Source organism: Ambystoma mexicanum, chromosome 5p (genome assembly GCF_040938575.1).
Source record: "Ambystoma mexicanum isolate Mex_15411 chromosome 5p, UKY_AmexF1_1, whole genome shotgun sequence".
Classification (NCBI taxonomy): Eukaryota; Metazoa; Chordata; class Amphibia; order Caudata; family Ambystomatidae; genus Ambystoma; species Ambystoma mexicanum.
The window spans coordinates 200,856,114-200,872,874 of NC_090930.1; the positions used below are offsets into that span (position 1 = coordinate 200,856,114).

The 16,761-nt window shown below is 43.9% G+C and overlaps 1 protein-coding gene across 2 annotated transcripts in view; it reads left to right on the top strand.

Moving 5' to 3' along the window:
- GUCY2F (guanylate cyclase 2F, retinal) overlaps positions 1-16,761 on the top strand; it is a 720,767-nt gene that overhangs the window by 434,988 nt on the left and 269,018 nt on the right. For both annotated transcript variants that reach the window (XM_069612625.1, XM_069612624.1), the window contains exon 11: positions 7,033-7,182. In XM_069612625.1, coding sequence (XP_069468726.1) covers positions 7,033-7,182 — 150 coding nt within the window. The remainder of the gene's footprint in view (positions 1-7,032; positions 7,183-16,761) is intronic.

Here is a 16,761-nt window from a genome sequence, read left to right on the forward strand (position 1 = left end):
TTTTTGGGGGAGGAGCTATAAGTTCAGGAAACGTTAAATCTTCCTCCTCCATTTCTCCTTTGAGCATGGCTAAATGTTTATTTGGATATTAAAATCACCCGGTAATAAGATATGGATTAATCCCCGATACTTATTTCTAGCACATTCTATTCTATCTTTAATTAGTTCAGTGTCTCCATATTGTTAGTGGTAGTGGGCCTGTTAACAGTGCTGAAAATGATGGAGGGGGACATGACATCTGAAGAAAAGGTGCCCCAACCAAATGAATGGGGACAAAATGGTGTGCCATGAAAGTTTGGGGGACAAACACCCCTGTCCCCCCCCTAAAATTACGCCCATGCCTGTTATGTATATTTAGGAGAATGGTCATTTGGTCATGGGCTTCCCCTAGGTGTAGCTCTTGCATGTCAAAGGTTCCTGTGTCGAACACTTTTACTTTACAGTTAACACTTGAGTTTATCCAAATTAAGACAGTTCCCCTTGGCCTGTCCCTGAGGCCTTTCAATGCCGGTATGTGCTAAGTAGCAAAACCCTGTAAGTACACACCACGATTCTTGTAGGCAAATGGTGTGATAGGCCCTCACATAATCACACCATTCCTTGTCAACAATCTTTGTATGGTCAGAAAAACGCTGAAAACCCTTCTGTTAAAATGAGCCATAATGTTCTGCTCTTTCTATCTGGGTCTTTTAGTTCTCTTAGTCATTTCTCTGTTCTTCATGTCACACTTATCCGCCTATTCCAGAGCACCTAGAAATTGTCAGGTGCCTTTTCACAATTACTTTACAATACAATACAAAGAAATGCAAGCATCCTCTGAAGAGGTTTGCTCTTGCCTGGCTAAAACTACCAACGGGAACATTGTCAGGATTGCACCACCCTTACTAGATCTGGAAACCAGTGCCTTCCATCATATTCTCAAAACAACACTCAATGATGATCGCAGCATCCCTGCAAAATATCGTCCGATTGCCAATACCCTTTCAAATCATCGAGAAGGTGCTAACACAATAATTGCTTGGATGCTTGGATGTAGCGAATCATGTTACCTCTTGCACAATCAACAATCTGGCTAGTGTCCATCAGACAGACGGAATCAGCGCAACTGAGAGACAAAATTATGACAGTACCCAGATTATTATATTATTACTAGACCGTTCAACAAATTTTAATGCTGTTCGCTCTGCCTTTCTTCTTGATCCTGGCTTGAAATGGATCTCATCCTTCTTGGGAGACAGAGAGATTCAAGTCAGATCTGGCCCTTTCTTTTGAAAATCATCCCCACTGGTTTGAGTTCCCTCAAGGTTCCATTCTTTCATTGTGACTATTTAATACACATCTTAAGACACTGACAGATTTAATCATGCTGAATCTGACCACCTTTACAGCATATGCAGATGCTATGCAAATCATCTCCACATCATAGCTCTCCAGATGACTTCTCCCAATTTTAAAATATGTACTCCAGATCCAGGAATGGATGATTGACAACCACCTTTGACTTTGCTTTACATGGAACTGCCCGGAAATCTCCTGTATCCATACATCATCCACATCCACAGAAAACACCAATGGCATGCTGCTCTACTTCAAGATATCCTCCATCAAAGGCATTCACAGGCTCAAGGCCTGCCTCTCATTGATCCAGTCCTAGATGTCCAGTGCTTGCTATAGCTCAACCCCCTCCAAGACCGAATTCCTACTGCTGACCAACAACACTGAACCCCTGACATCCAGACCTGTGTCTCCGCTATTAACCTTAAGGGCTTAAACCAATTACCTTGGGTTCTACATCAACAGACACCTCTCCTTGCATATAGCAAGGAAGAAACGAAGACAAGAGGTCATGGTGTTTTTCTTTATTTATACTGAGAAATAACATGACAACTCTCCAAATCACAGAAAACATAACAAATAAGGCTAGCATGCCAGAACGGCACAGCTGCCACCAGAGAATCCAGGAATCATATTTGTAGCTAGAAGATGCGAAAGCAAAACACCTTAGCCTTAGTGTAGCACATTTGCATGAAAAAGCAAACCCCTCGTGGATATTTGTGGGTTTACCTGCTACAGAGGAAACCTTTGATTCCACAGTGTCAGGTGGCTCCTGAAAGAGCACTGTCATTGTAAATGATTCAACGGCAGTGGTGGCAGGTGAATATCTTTAGTGCAGGGGGCGTTAACTTCTCTCACAATCTAGCACAAACAAGTTTAGCAAGAGAGCTCTAACTAATGTAAGGGACATTTTGTGTTTCTCTTGAAAACATTTTTAAAATAGTCTGCTGAAAGGGTACATATTATAGGATATTTCTTGAGAAAATGGGTTAAACAATTCATGAAATTTAAAATCGGTTCTCTCGAGTAATGCATGAAAAAATCTTGTAGATGCCAATAGTACACAGGAGCATTTGACAACATTTTCATGATGCCTGCGTTCACAAAATGTCATTATGGCCACTGTAAATAACTTTTATGAAGCCGAGACACAATCGGAGTAATCATTTCAAGTTGAAAGCTACTGGCCAAACATAAAATAGCACTTGCCACCACACTTCTATACACACACACAGCACATCAATTCTACCTCGCCAAGAGTCAATTACCACTAGCCAATTGCTAGTGGGCAGTGCACCTTTTGCACCCTGAATTGGATGATTGCACATCCACTATAAACTAGCATTGTCTCTATGAATATATTCCATGATGCAGCCCGCTGACGCCAAACACATGGACTCTTCCTCACACCCACACATCCCCCACAAACAACACAAACATCACTCGCACAATAAATCAGAAATGCAAAGCAAGAAACTGTGCATACTTGAACTCCGCTGGTGCAGGAAGGATAGAACCAGAAGACTGGCCATTTCTGTCTAGGCCCCCAGACTCCGGAACCTCCTCCTCATAAACAACATACGTGCACCTCGCTATTACATTTCAGAATGAAGCTCAAGAACCTCCTCTTTAAGGAACGGCTTTTTGCTCCTGCCGAGGTTCACACACCTTCCACTCTTCACCTAACCTGAAACTTGATCAACTGCTCCCTCCTGTTCCATCCCCTTGTGACTTCTAAATCCACTGGTAGCAAATTGCCACCCTCCGCCCCCCCTGTTTTTGCTCCCCCATTCCTTGTATTGATCGTCTGCGATCTGCTTCCCTCACCGTGACCTTGTAAATCACCTTGTTGCTTCCTGAAGCTAGGTTCACGCTCAATAAATACAATAATAATTAATAATAATAATACTAATACTAATAATAATGATAATAATAATAATGATAATAATAATAATAATAATTGTAATAATAGTAACAATAATAATAAACATCATGAGTCACTGCAAACATGTATTTTGGGTCACACATCATTGTCTCGGTGATCTTGTTCGCATCCAGCCTGCATATTGTAAATACCTTTCTCTGGCTCAGTTGCAAGTAAATCTCTGTTTAGAAAATGTTCTCCCACTCAGTGTCTAATCAATTGAATACGTACATTTCCCTCATTCTGCAAATAAATCTCCCATAGGAAAGTGAATGGTGATAAATTGCACATTAGTTCCTGGCTGCTTTGCATAAAATCAAAGAACATTGTGGAAATATAAAAATGTACATAGATTTTTGCATTTCACACATATTTCTGTGATAGTCGTGTAACCATGAAACCATTTTGAGCGCCCAATAGAAAGTGGGCTTGGTTTTCATGTGTCACAATACTCACCCTAACAGCAACATGCCTGCAAAATATACCAATTTGGACATTTGTGTTTGTTTGTTGTGAGGCTTGCACTGAGCAGAAAACAGCTACTAATTTTTCTTGCTGCATTTGTTGGATATAGTGTCTATGGTGATGATTAACTGGGGAAAGCAGCTTGTTACTGTGGCCTCTTTAGCCTTCCCATCCCTGAGGGACCTGCTCTCCCTTACCACAGGGGTGCAGGGGCTCTGGTTTGCAAGTGCTCTAACCCACAGAGACATACATGCCAACATTATCCATTCTATTCTGCAGGCACTAGCATAGTCCTGGTTTCAACTTTGCATTCCAAGTTTTTTAGTCCTGGGTTTAAAATGTTGAAATCCAGGGCTAACTATCCCAGAATGCAAAGTAAAATCCAAGACTGCACTATTGTCTCCTGAATGGAATGGTTAATATTGACATGTATGTGAGAGAGGGAGAGAGAGAGAGAGAGAGAGGGACATAGAGTGGGGCAGAGAGGGTCAGAGAGACGGATAGACAGAGACAGCAGCAGTAAGAGTGCAGAGAGGGAAAGAGACAGAAAGACAGAGATGGCGGCAGTAAGAGTACAGCGAGAAAGACACACAGACAGACAGACCGACAGAGAGTACGTCAATAAAAGCACAGTGAGAGACAGACAGATGGATAGGGATGGTGGCAGTAGGAGTGCAGAGAGAGAGAGAAACAGAAAGATACAGCATCAGTAAGAGGACTGAGATAGGGAGAGACAGAGTGACAGAGACGGAGAGAAAGAGAGACAGGCATATGACATCCTGGGTACAGCTAGAACATATTTATTTGTCAATATTTCTGGAGTAAATATCTGTCACCAAATTTAGTTTTGGCTATTCGGTTGCTATATATGTGCATAGGAGGCAGATGGTTTGTGAGGAGGGTCACACAGCCTTTGGGTGTTTTATGGATTTTTAGCCACCTTTTCACCTCCCATGGCCATGCTAGTCCGTGTGGATTTCCCATCTACTATTTGGCCCTCCTTGCCCAAACCTACCGGCCTCCCAAGGATTTCTTTGAGCTAGCTCCATGCCTTTAAAGGACCACTGTTGTTATTTCAAAGCAGTATTCTGAAATCTAATGGCATACTTGAAGATGTAAATCAGCACCTGGTGTAATACAAATGTCTTAACCAAGTGGGCCTTCAGCCACTTGATTTATAAGCAATATATGGCTCTGTACATCTGTTCCTTGTACAGAATTCCTGTTCAAAACAAGCTTTGGCAAAGCCAAGTGTTTTGGCTTTGCAATAGGCATTGGATTGGCATTTACTAGGCACTGCCATAATACGCCCAAGTGCTACCACACCACAATTTTCCAGCTATTGCCATCGCATAGCCCATTATGGCTGTGCCTGGAAAATGTCTATCCAATGCCTTCATAAAGGGGAAAGTGTTGGCTTTGCCAGTGCTTGTTAGTGAGGCTTTCTCATCAACGAACAAGGATGAGGGTATTCTACTGACTGGAAGCTATTTATTTTCTCCTTGTGGCTACAGAAGTGGAGTTAATATCTGTTGTCAAAGGATGCGCCTAGATAGATGTTTTGTAAGAATTGTTTGTAAATGCATTTGCTTCTAAGATTCATTCGTTTCTGCCCCTTTGAACACCCACAGAGTTTTGAAAACGCGTACATGTCAGTACTTGCTTAATCTTCATCTCTATTTATTTTTGAGGATCACAATAAAATCAATAATCTATACACAATAAACACAATCAAATTCAATATACTTAAATACAATAATTTCAAAATCATATTAATATCTTATATGTATGTAGATAACATGGCAACCAGCCATTCAACGAATTAATAGTCCACTTGTATTTATTGATAGCAAGTACTATTATTTAAAATTCAAGCAGGCTAAAATATATAAAATCATTTTTAAGAATAATGTTCAGTTTCTTGCAAGATATGTGCCAATAAACCAATGTGTGAAGGGATCTCACACATTCATCAAGAGATCCATTGGCAAGACCTGGCGTTGCTGATGTTTTGCCTTTTCCACAATATTATCAGGACTCTACTCCCGACGTATTTGTGCGAAATAATAAAAAGTCATAAAGTGTCTTATTGTCCCTTTCCAAAACGTAAACATGATAAAATAACATATTTCCATTTTGTTTCCTGGCCATCCATAATAAATAGTCAAGTAAAGTACAAATGGGTGTATACGGCAAGTACGCATGTAGAATTGCTCTATTTTCCTCTTCTTCCCTATTACTTGCAGATTTTTTCAGGAAATGTTTTTTAGACAATAAGTTTGAATCCACTGGTATTTCATCTAGGCTCAATTCAGCCCCATTTGCATTATTTTGTATTAAACTCATAAATCCACAAAAGCAAGAAAAGTACAATAAAATATCAATTTTTTAAAAAAAAATCTAACCAGAGTATATTGTTTCCTAATCCTAAAAGCGGTTAATACAAATATATCAACAGCAAAACAAGAGCATGGATCTTTAAGCATTTGAAGATACATGAATGCAGGACGACATTTATTTAAATGCCGGCATTTCAAAACAGGGCTAAGTGTAAAAGGCAAAAAAACAAAGATCCTCCATAACTCCCAACTGAGAACAACTCCCCATATCAACCTTATCTCGCAGATACCATTTTTCCCAAACCATATTCAAAGATAACACATTCAGCCAGAATCTGGTCAAGGGTTGCCGAGCATAGGCGGCAGTGATCAAAGAGTGATACTTCTCTGTAGAGTTATCCTTTAAAATAGGAATAGGAGATGAAATATCTGCCTATTTGCTTCTGTGGGAAACAATGGCTTGTCTCTGGTGCCTCCCTTTTACTGCAGAAGCAATTGGGCAATGGTAAGTTTCATGGGTGTGTAAACTATGTTGAGTCCTGTATCCGCTGTACCACCCTCACAATATGGGTATGTCTTCCTTGCAGCCAACCACTTTCTATAATTGGTTGCCAGTGACAACTGACACACGTTTCCTCTGGCCCAAATTGTATACCAACGTTTACCTCCCGCTCTTTTTTATTTGTGGCAGAGGTGTCACAAGCTTTTCCTCCAATCTTCCAACCCACATTTAAAGACCTTACAACATCTTTAGCTCCTTAGCCTCCTACTCTTCTCTCTTACTGTTACCCCTGCTTTCTCTCTCACTTTTCTGTGTTCATTCTTTCACTCAGTTGTATTGTTTGTGAAATGCTCTTGGTTAAAATATTCCACACCAAATTATGTTTTCTTAAGATTCAATTGTGTTTTTTTGTGTGTAAATTTACTATGTACGTTCCAAAATCTACAAATATCTTTTTCCCCCATTAGAGTTACTCTGGACTGCACCCGAGTTGCTGCGCGATGCACATGCAGCCCTGCATGGCACATACTCTGGAGATGTGTATAGCTTTTCTATCATTATGCAGGAGGTAGTTGTCCGGGGACCCCCATTCTGCATGATGGAGCAAACTCCAGAAGGTAAGATCTGAGGGAGTATTCTCGATCGGGCCAACATCATTCTTAAAATCAAACTTGGTTAGGTTGTTCTTATGTGACCTTGGAAGAAAAGTACTTTCCTATCGCGATAAGCACCACAGGAGAACCACCATCCATTCACTGTTATAGGCATTTATGTACACTTATTTGTTGATGGCTATATAATTGCCAAAAGTAACACTGGACGATTGGGCAAACCCAACTTGTTGATTACCATATGCTTTATGTCAATATGTAAGGCTCTATTACTGCTTTGTATAATGCTCCCTCTGACTTATCACTGACATTACAACCAAACCTGGCGTTGCTCTTTTCTTCTGATACTTTGGAAAGTGCATTAGACTTACTCTATTTCTGTCAGACACAGAGAAGAAAATAGCAGGAAACTACCATTGTATTTACAAAGAAGAAAAAGCCCTCAAGATGAAGCCTGATGAAGAATGGTGTTTGCAGTCACAGAGGGAATGAGCCACTCTCAACCATGTTTGAGGATCTCATCAAATAGGCAGCAAGGAATTAATTTGGTATAATCACAGCTCTTATGAGTAGCAGCACATATTAGCAGAATGCAGAATACCTCAAATAGCATTTCTCACAACCTGAGTCATTACAGAAAAAGATAGACTCACAGAGGTTTGCCGAGGTCTGCATCATGCAGCAACACTGCTGACTTGGACATAATATCATGCAAGAATAATATCTGTTGATTGGGACTTCCAGAGAAAGCAGAATCAGGGCTTTACACCTAGAATGTTCTACCAAAATGGGAAATGCCAGGGGCTCTAATGTTTCCCTAACTGTGCCTACCCTTAATGCTGACCAGATCTGGGGAAGGGGGAGAAGTCCATGACCCTTAAAGAAACTCATTCCCGTAAGGTAAATGCTTCCATCAAACTCTAGTTGGACACAAAGCTCCTAAGTAAGGAAGGATGCCTCTCCCATGAAAGAAACAATGTTACAACACCTAACAATCCCTTTTATTCTCTCTGCTTGCATAGACCGCAGAGGTCATGTGGTAACAAAGTCACCCCACAACAATCTGAGTTTAATTTCTATGCAATGAGCACATAAATAGATGAATACTGCCTTTTCTCTGCATCACAGGGTTAACAAACGTTCACAATCCCAGTGACCAAGAGAGTTAAATGAGGTTTTCTGGCTTCAGAATCACAAGTTGACAAGGTGAAAGGACCCATATTTGAAGCAATGACAAAGACAGCTTCATAATAAAAGACATTTATTAACTTAAATATCAGGGAAAAAGGCCTAACTTGCCCTATGCTAAGGTGGGACTTCCCTACCTAAATGAAACTAAGGAAAGTCTGAGTCAAAAGAGTTCAACTTAAGAAACTGTCTGTGTCCAAAACCTATACTAGCCGTCACAACTAAATATGTACAGTGTGTAAGGAAGTCAGCAACCAAAATGAAAACAGTGTTGAACGCAACGTTCGGAGCTTCTTCCAGCTCCTTTCACCAAGTGTAAAACAGTTCCACAAAAAAAGACTCAAAATTACCTTCTTGGGATCAAGGTGATGCAGTTGTAAACATTCCCCGGGGTTCCCTTCCCCAAGTTCCAAACAACAAAGTTCAAACACAAGAGAACCTTGAGACTTCATCCTCAAGTCAGCAAATGTCTCAAATCTCAACGGTTCCCTTCCCCAAGATTTAGTTTCGTTTCCCAACCAAAATATCCTTGTCTTCCTGGTTTTAATGTCCAGAGTTCAGTTAATTCTGCGTTTGTATATATATTCCTGTGGTGTGCAGTTTTTACACAATTTGGGATCCAACACTCCTCTCTTTCATTCAATTTAAAAGTTCCACTTTAAATCAAGCTTCAGTATCTTTTGTTTTGTTTATTCTTTAAAGTTACATTCACTTCAGAACTCAGCATACAGTGACTTTACTTGAATTTGAGGTCCCTTTCCTTTTTGGATTCAAAATGTAATAATTCTATTTGTTTGCAAAGTTTTTATTCAGTTTGGTATAAAGTAGCTATGGATTTTGCCCTTGGCTCATTTTCAATTTAGTCTGTTATTCAATATTTGTACGATTAACTTAAAAAAAATTGCCCAGCACTCGGAGACCTTCAGAAACATGTTTCTTTCCACATGTGACCACTCGGATACAAAGTATTTCTGGCATATAAGGAATTGACAATATTTAACACAGTGACTTTCGAAAATGCGCTCTTCTGCGACATGCGACCTCTCCAATACAAAGTATTCCTTATCAATAAAGTTCAAACACTTGCACAACGGGTTTTGCATTTGTCAGAAACTCACAGGTTGCTTTAATAGTTCTTCTATCAGCACGGATCACACAGCCTTCTGCTTTTGATGTCAGGGTTCCAGCTCTTGCTTCTCAGGCACTCCCGGGTTGGCCTCTCAACACTGGGGAAACGAGCACCTCGGGCATAAGGGAAAGGGACACCCTTCCCACATGGCTCCCTTCACCATGTTCAGTCTGTTCTATTGAGCCCCGGCTCCCACTCCATGCTTCCACAGACCTTCTCTCTGTGCAGCCCCCAGTGTCTCTGTGTCCTGCTCAGATGAGGTTCCCTGCTGCTTGCACAATCCTCCATGCTGCTTCTCTTGTCACTATTTTCCCTGCTGAGCTGATCTCCTTTCATTTACCTGCAACCCCTTCAGAGGCTGCAGGTGTGAAGGTCCAATTAGCCCTGCCTGACCACAATCAAAAAGACATGCCTGACCCTCACAGCTCTTAGCAGTTATCTTCCTCATCTCAGTACCAGAGTGGTGAAAGAGTGTAGTCTTCATTGATTTCAGTTGCCTCTTTTCCCTCCCACTACTGTCAAGTGTCACATGTGGGGAAATAAGCAGAGCTGACTTGCAATAACCCCTAAAGTTTCAGGAAAAGGTTAGGTTGATCGTCAATGGGAAAAGGGGGATACCATGTCTTGCTTGGTTGTACCCTGCTCCCAATCTCCAAGAAATCTCTGCCCAGGTGATCCTCCCTTGCTTCTCCACCCTAGGGTCAGGATCCAAGCGCAATGGCCTTTCTCTGGCCACCTGAGAAGAGAATCCAGGGGGTTTAGGAGTGAGGATACCCTCAGGTTTCTCACAGAGTCCACAAGGAATCTTGCACTTCTGAAATACAACACATTTGTTTAAAGTACCCCTGCCTATCCAATTCTCTCTAATTCCCCTTTATGCAAAATACTCAATAGACATGTCAGTGTTTTAAAAACGCAGTTGCAACAGACTACTGGACCTTCTTGTATGTAAATGGCATGTAGAAAAGACAATGATCCACATTACAAGTGTGGCATTCCGGAAACAACGTTCCAGTAATTCTGATTACCGGCACTCAATCCGGGCTGCAGCATGACGAGAGAGATTGCGGATAACAACGGTGCCGGTAAGAGCGTACACTGTGCTACTGTTGCCAGTAGCATAGGTAACTGAAACTGCGGGACCCCCGTGAATCAGTGTCAGAAACACTGGCACCATGGAAAGAAGGCTGCATTACAACAGCAGATTTCCCGGAAACACTGGCACAAAAATGCTGGTGCCACTGGGAAAACTGTGCCGGAAACACCACCACAGCGGAGCAGGCGGTATCCAGGCCCAGGCGTGGAGGAACAGGCCACAGGTGGACCCAGTTGACACAGCTGCACACAATGAACACAGGGAATGCTGAAAAGGACCACACCCACACACACCTTCCAATACAACCATGCTGCCACTCGTAGCAGCAGTCATGGACATGGAGGTGCTGCATTGCAGGAGTGCAGCTCTATGAGTAGTGTGAGAAACCAATATGTGTCTCATCCACTACTCCCCAGAAATCTATCATCCGGGTGGCCAGGACACAGCCATCGCTTTTGGATCCAGTTCCTGGGGTGGACCAATGCGGGAAGATCACATGGGTGAGGGATTTCGGTGAGTCAGAGTGGGACACCTTATGGTGAGATGGGGTATCCCCTTCCATGTAACACCTTTACCCCATCTTACCAGGTAGAATATTTAGGAACTCTACCCCACCCCCCTTTTTACACTTTTTACAACACAGACACTTTCACACGGACAGCCCGGTATGAGAGAAAACAGACTAACAGCCAAGCAGTTTACCTGATGTGCCCCAATACAATGGTCAGGCGAGGTCAGGCAATTACTGACCATCACCAACACCTGACTTCCAGTTAGCTTCCCCACACGGATAAAAGGCAGAGCACGAGAGCACACTCTGAGCGAGGCAAAGCAAATGAGGAAACAACAATTTTGGGGAGGTAGCTGCACAAGAGAAGAAAGACGGCAAAACAGAAGGGGATCGCAAGGAGGGAACAGGGATGTCATTTCACCAAAATGCCTGGAGTGGCGGAAGTGACATCACAATACCACGCCACCAAGAGTAACATCACAGGAAGTGATGTCATTTGACCACACCCCCATGTGACATCTGATGCCATTTGACCACGCCCCCGCGTGGCATCACAGAAAGTGGACATCATAAAGCATTAGCCCTCAGTACACTAAGAAAAATATGTTTACGATATCACTGTATTGTGACATTTCATACAAGAAGGGATCAACATAGGTAGCAGTGTGTGAAGGTCCATGTTGCCATGGGAAGTGTATGAACCGAAATCCCCTCTTTATGTGGATCTGTCCTGTTATTTCAACAGTACTACAGAGCAAAATCACATTCTGGAGGGACAGGGGCGGATAGGCAGGTATGGGGATGAGGGAGAGCCAGGATAAAAGGGGAGAGGGAGAATATTTCACCAGAGAACATGTATTCTTCTAGTTGATGGCATCAACAGTCTTTAATGATTTTGGCACTTACCCCATTTTCTGATTCGACAGTGTTGTGTTGTACTGTTTGCAGTAGTTTCATGGACTTCATTACTCCTCTACTAAACAGCCAGAAGTCTCTGATTTTCATCTCCTTCAGAACCCAGAGCTAAGTTTAAAATGGGTTTGATTAGTGCATTGGTAAATACTGCTACCTGATCATCTTCCTGTATCTCTTCCAAGCCAGACTCCACCCCAGCCCCACCGACCTTTCAGAGAGAAATACATCACACGACTCATATTTGGTTGATGCGTACCGGGCCACACCAGCGTTCAGAGGCAGGACTGACCCCAGTGAACCTAGAGATGGGCTGGACTGCCTTCCGGAGCAGAGTGTGTCACATGTCAGTTACCACCCAGAGCCTGGCATTTGCCTGGTGGTGACAACTAGCGAGGTCACATGCCTGGGCTTTAAAAAAGCCTCGAACAAATGAAAAGATAGATGGACAGACAGACAAGTTTATGGGTAGCTAGATAGATGGACAGACAGACAAGTAGAAAGTAGATGGGTAGCTAAATAGATGGACAGACAGACAAGTAGCAAGTAGATGAGTAGCTGGATAGATGGACAGACAGACAAGTAGCAAGTAGATAGGTAGCTATATAGATGGACAGACAGACAAGTAGAACTTATATGGGTAGCTAGATAGATGGACAGACAGACAAGTAGCAAGTAGATGAGTAGCTGGATAGATGGACAGACAGACAAGTAGCAAGTAGATAGGTAGCTATATAGATGGACAGACAGACAAGTAGCAAGTAGATGGATAGATAGGCAAGTGGATGGGGAGATAGATATGTCGATAGACCAGTCGATCGATATATAGATAAGTACATGGGTAGATAGATAAGCACATGGGTAGATAAATAAGTACATGGGTAAATAGATACATGGGTGGATAAGTGCATGGGGAGATAAGTGCATGGGTAGATAAGCACATGGGTAGATAAGTGCATGGGTAGAAAGATAATGGGTATATAGATAAGTACATGGGCAGATGCGTGGGCAGAATTCATTTAGATATTCTCCCGCCTATAAAAGCTGATGACGAAACAGGAAAGTTAAATTATGGGCATAAAACACGCTATTTGTAACTTTCCTGGCCCAGAGAGAGTGACGCAAACCACGTGTTGTTCATTTTTACAATATGCCCATTTTACAGCCAAGGAGACAGGGTGAACTTGTGAAAAGCAAACAGTAAACGGCATATACTCGATTTACTCTTGCATATGTAGATTCTAGGATGCATCAATCAAATAAGGCAACACACACTGATGTAGTGAATGTATGCCCCCGACACCTTGGCATGGTCAGGCGCCACTCGTTTTTGGGCTCCCAAACTGTGCATCCATCTTTGTGTGGGCGACCTTGATTTGCATTTTTAAATGCTACCTCGAATTGTGACATTTTCACCAAATTTTCATCGCGGTGAGCGAGGTTGCACTTCTTGTCTCGACCAAACCGCTTCTTTAGTCTTTATTCTCTGAAATTGTCAACACCATGCAAACCCCTACCAAGATCGGCTTAGCCCATCTCCGCATGCCAAGCCTCAAGCCCTGAGAGCTGGTGGGAAACAGCAGAGTGCCTTTACCGTTTGTTATACGAGGAAGGTGAACCGTACCAGTGGAACACCCTGGATCACGCATAAAAAGAAACACTGCTTTCAATCACTGAAACATCACCCTCCAGATCCCCAGCTCTGAGATGCACCCCTTGGCAGGCACGCTAGGTGTTCGTAGCAGGTGCCCAGGGAGAGCAGGAGGGGGGTGCATGCCTCCAGGGCCCATTTACACCTGCTAAATTCAGTTGCTGGTCTGCCATGTGGGTTCTTGCACAGCCATCAAGTAGTGCAGGGAATGTTCTCGTTGCATCTTAGAACTGGCTCTTTTGTTTCATTTCACAATTTCACATAACTCGTATATTTTCGCTTTTTTAATGCCAGTTATATATAGGCACAAATAGTCAAGCCGATGTGCCAACACATTTTCTTATGTTGCAGACAGTAAAGTTACAGTCACAACTAGTCAACTGCAGGCGAGTCCAACTCGCCTGCGGCCGCGGCAGGTCCTGGCAGGCTTACCTGCGTGCTTCAACTGAATTCGCTCAATTGAAACACACAGGTCAGCCTGGGCCTGCCATGGCCACAGACTAGTTGAACTCGCCTGCTCCCTGCAGCTGACTTGCATTGCGTGACTGGAACTAGTGGGCCAGGGGCCTGCGGCAGCATCGCGCAGCCACCACAGGCGAATTCTGTTGGTGTGAAGCCAGGCGAAGCACACCGCTGACCTCAGCCTGGGCCTGGGGCGGTGGCGCCTCCGCAGGAAGGGGCTGTCATGATGCATACCCCTGGGCATCCAGACCACGTCCATCAGCCCCGGGAGCAGGCATCATGTTGCCTTGAGAAAAGCCAGCAACCCCTGCTAGGGGCTGTCTGGGTTCAGTCCTGGCGCCTATGGCGCCAGGCTCATATGGGACATCAGTCCTGGCGCCTATGGCGCCAGGCTCATAGGTGCACACTTACCTGATGCAGACCATGCTGCAAGAAGATCAAAGCCCATGTGAGGCCTGGAAGGGACTACTTTACCTTAGGGACTATTTTGTTACTCGGGTGTGGTCGGGGAGGAATACCTACCTGGGACTACTTTGGAGGCTATTTAAACCACGCCCGAAGAGCAGCACACGCTTCGCGTTATTCTGCATCCAGCAGCGTAACGTTCACCGTGCCAGCAGCAGCATCCAGCCTTCTACCACGCCCGCCTCGAACCTGGAGCACCTAGAAAGAAGGAAAGAAGCAAAGGTTGGAACAAGAGTATTACCTGATTTCTTACCTGATCCCAGAATCATCGCATCTTCAAATCTTCAAACCTGAGGAAAGACTTTGTTTTAAAGGCGCCGCATCACCGGCAGCAGCGCCGCGCCATAGTCACCGTTCCACGCAGCATCTCTTCGATCCGGCGCTGTCTCCATCTTCACATCGCCGAATTCCGGCACCTAAGGGGCACAAGAAACAACAAGGTGAGCAGAGAGAACAGACAGAGACAATCTCTTTAGTCGCCATATGCTTACCTGATTTTACCGCCGGAGGTATTATTCATCAGCACACCACATCTTCTTACGCCGCACCTGTAAGAAAAGGAGAAAGCAGCAAGTTTAACCCTTGCCATTATTTACCGGACAGTGATGGGTAACACAGACTTTTACCGGAGCGCTTTCAGCTGTCAATCTTCTTATTGGGTCAAAGCTGCAAGATAAAAGAGGAATTGGACAGGAGTGAATTCCAGACATTTTGACTTCTTCCGAACTATATACTTACGGCTCTTCGCCAGGAACTTTTGGAGTCAGGATTTGTCTACAACTCTTCCAATATCTTCAGGCCAGTGAAATAACTGGTCATCAACAAGCCCCTGCGTACTTCGCAGGATGAAGGGCTCATCCTTCAAGAATATAAGGTGAGATTGCTGAGAGGGCACTTCAGAGGTGATTAGAGGGGAAGACAGTGGGGGTGCTATCACTTGAATCCACAAGTGGCTAAATCCATCCCTCCACTTGAAGGAGAATATTTCTGCGGGTCAAGCAGACAAGAATTTGAGGGCAGATCCAGTCAGTCATCGCTGCAGTACGCATCACGTGGGTGGAGGCGGCAGCAGTCCGGGTCCGACCGACGCCCCTGTGGGAGCCAGGTGAGCGTAACGGCACCACCACCACAGACCACACACACACACGCCCCAGCCAGCAACCCACCCAGCAGCGCACACTCCTGCCCCAACCTCACAGTCAGACTCACACACAGGCTCAGGTCAGGTGCCCCGACCAGAGAACTCACCGTGTTTTACAGGAAGAAGACTGAAGTAGGCCTTGAACAGAAAGAGCACCGCGGACGAAAGTCTTTTTGCAAGAGAAACCACATGCAAAATGGAGCATGCAGCATGGCTTGATGATAGCTGTGGCCACACCTCCTCCTCTGGTCTGATTGGACGAAATGCCAGAGGTAGCAAGAGATTGACAGAGGTCGCTGGCCAATCAGCAGCAGTCGCTTTTGCGACCTCTGGCAACCCCTAAATGAGGTCCCTGGGAGGGAAGTTCCCTTGACCTTTTCAACAAGGAGCCATTACTTCCCAGACAAATCAAGAATAGAAAGCATAAGACCAGGAAACCAGGCTGAAGAATCCTGCATTGTGTGTCATAGATACCCGGGGTCCTCCCGTGTCAATAATCAAGGTGGGAAGAAGCAGCAGCCTCTGTGGTGCCATCCTTGGCTCCAAGAACAAATCAGCGTCAATGAAATCCACACAGCCTGTGAGTTGTGGAGACTGATACAAGACCTATGTGTGTTGAAGCCAAGGTTGCAAGCAGCAACATTATATGGAGAGCGCTGGAACAAACATTGTTAAAACACGTGTGATAAGAGACGCAAGTAAAGTGGAAATGCTGATGAGTGATTGAACTTTAAAAGCAAGATACAATACCTTTCACAGCGTGGTCCGGCAATGCGTGGGTCCTCAATCGAAGGTCTCTGTAAGGTATCCAGTTGAAATGTGGAAAAAGTGAAAGTGAAAAAAAGTTTATATCAAGAACAGAACAAGTAAATGTGAATCCAAGTTGTACTGCAACATGTCAATCAAAATCCTTTCATTTTCAGGTCAAGCAAAAGTCTTCAATTTTGTAGAGTAGAGAAAGTTTGGAAAAGTAGATACATTTGGTCCAAGCCCGGCGGGGGGAGACCAATTGAAGGTTTTGTGCTAAAGT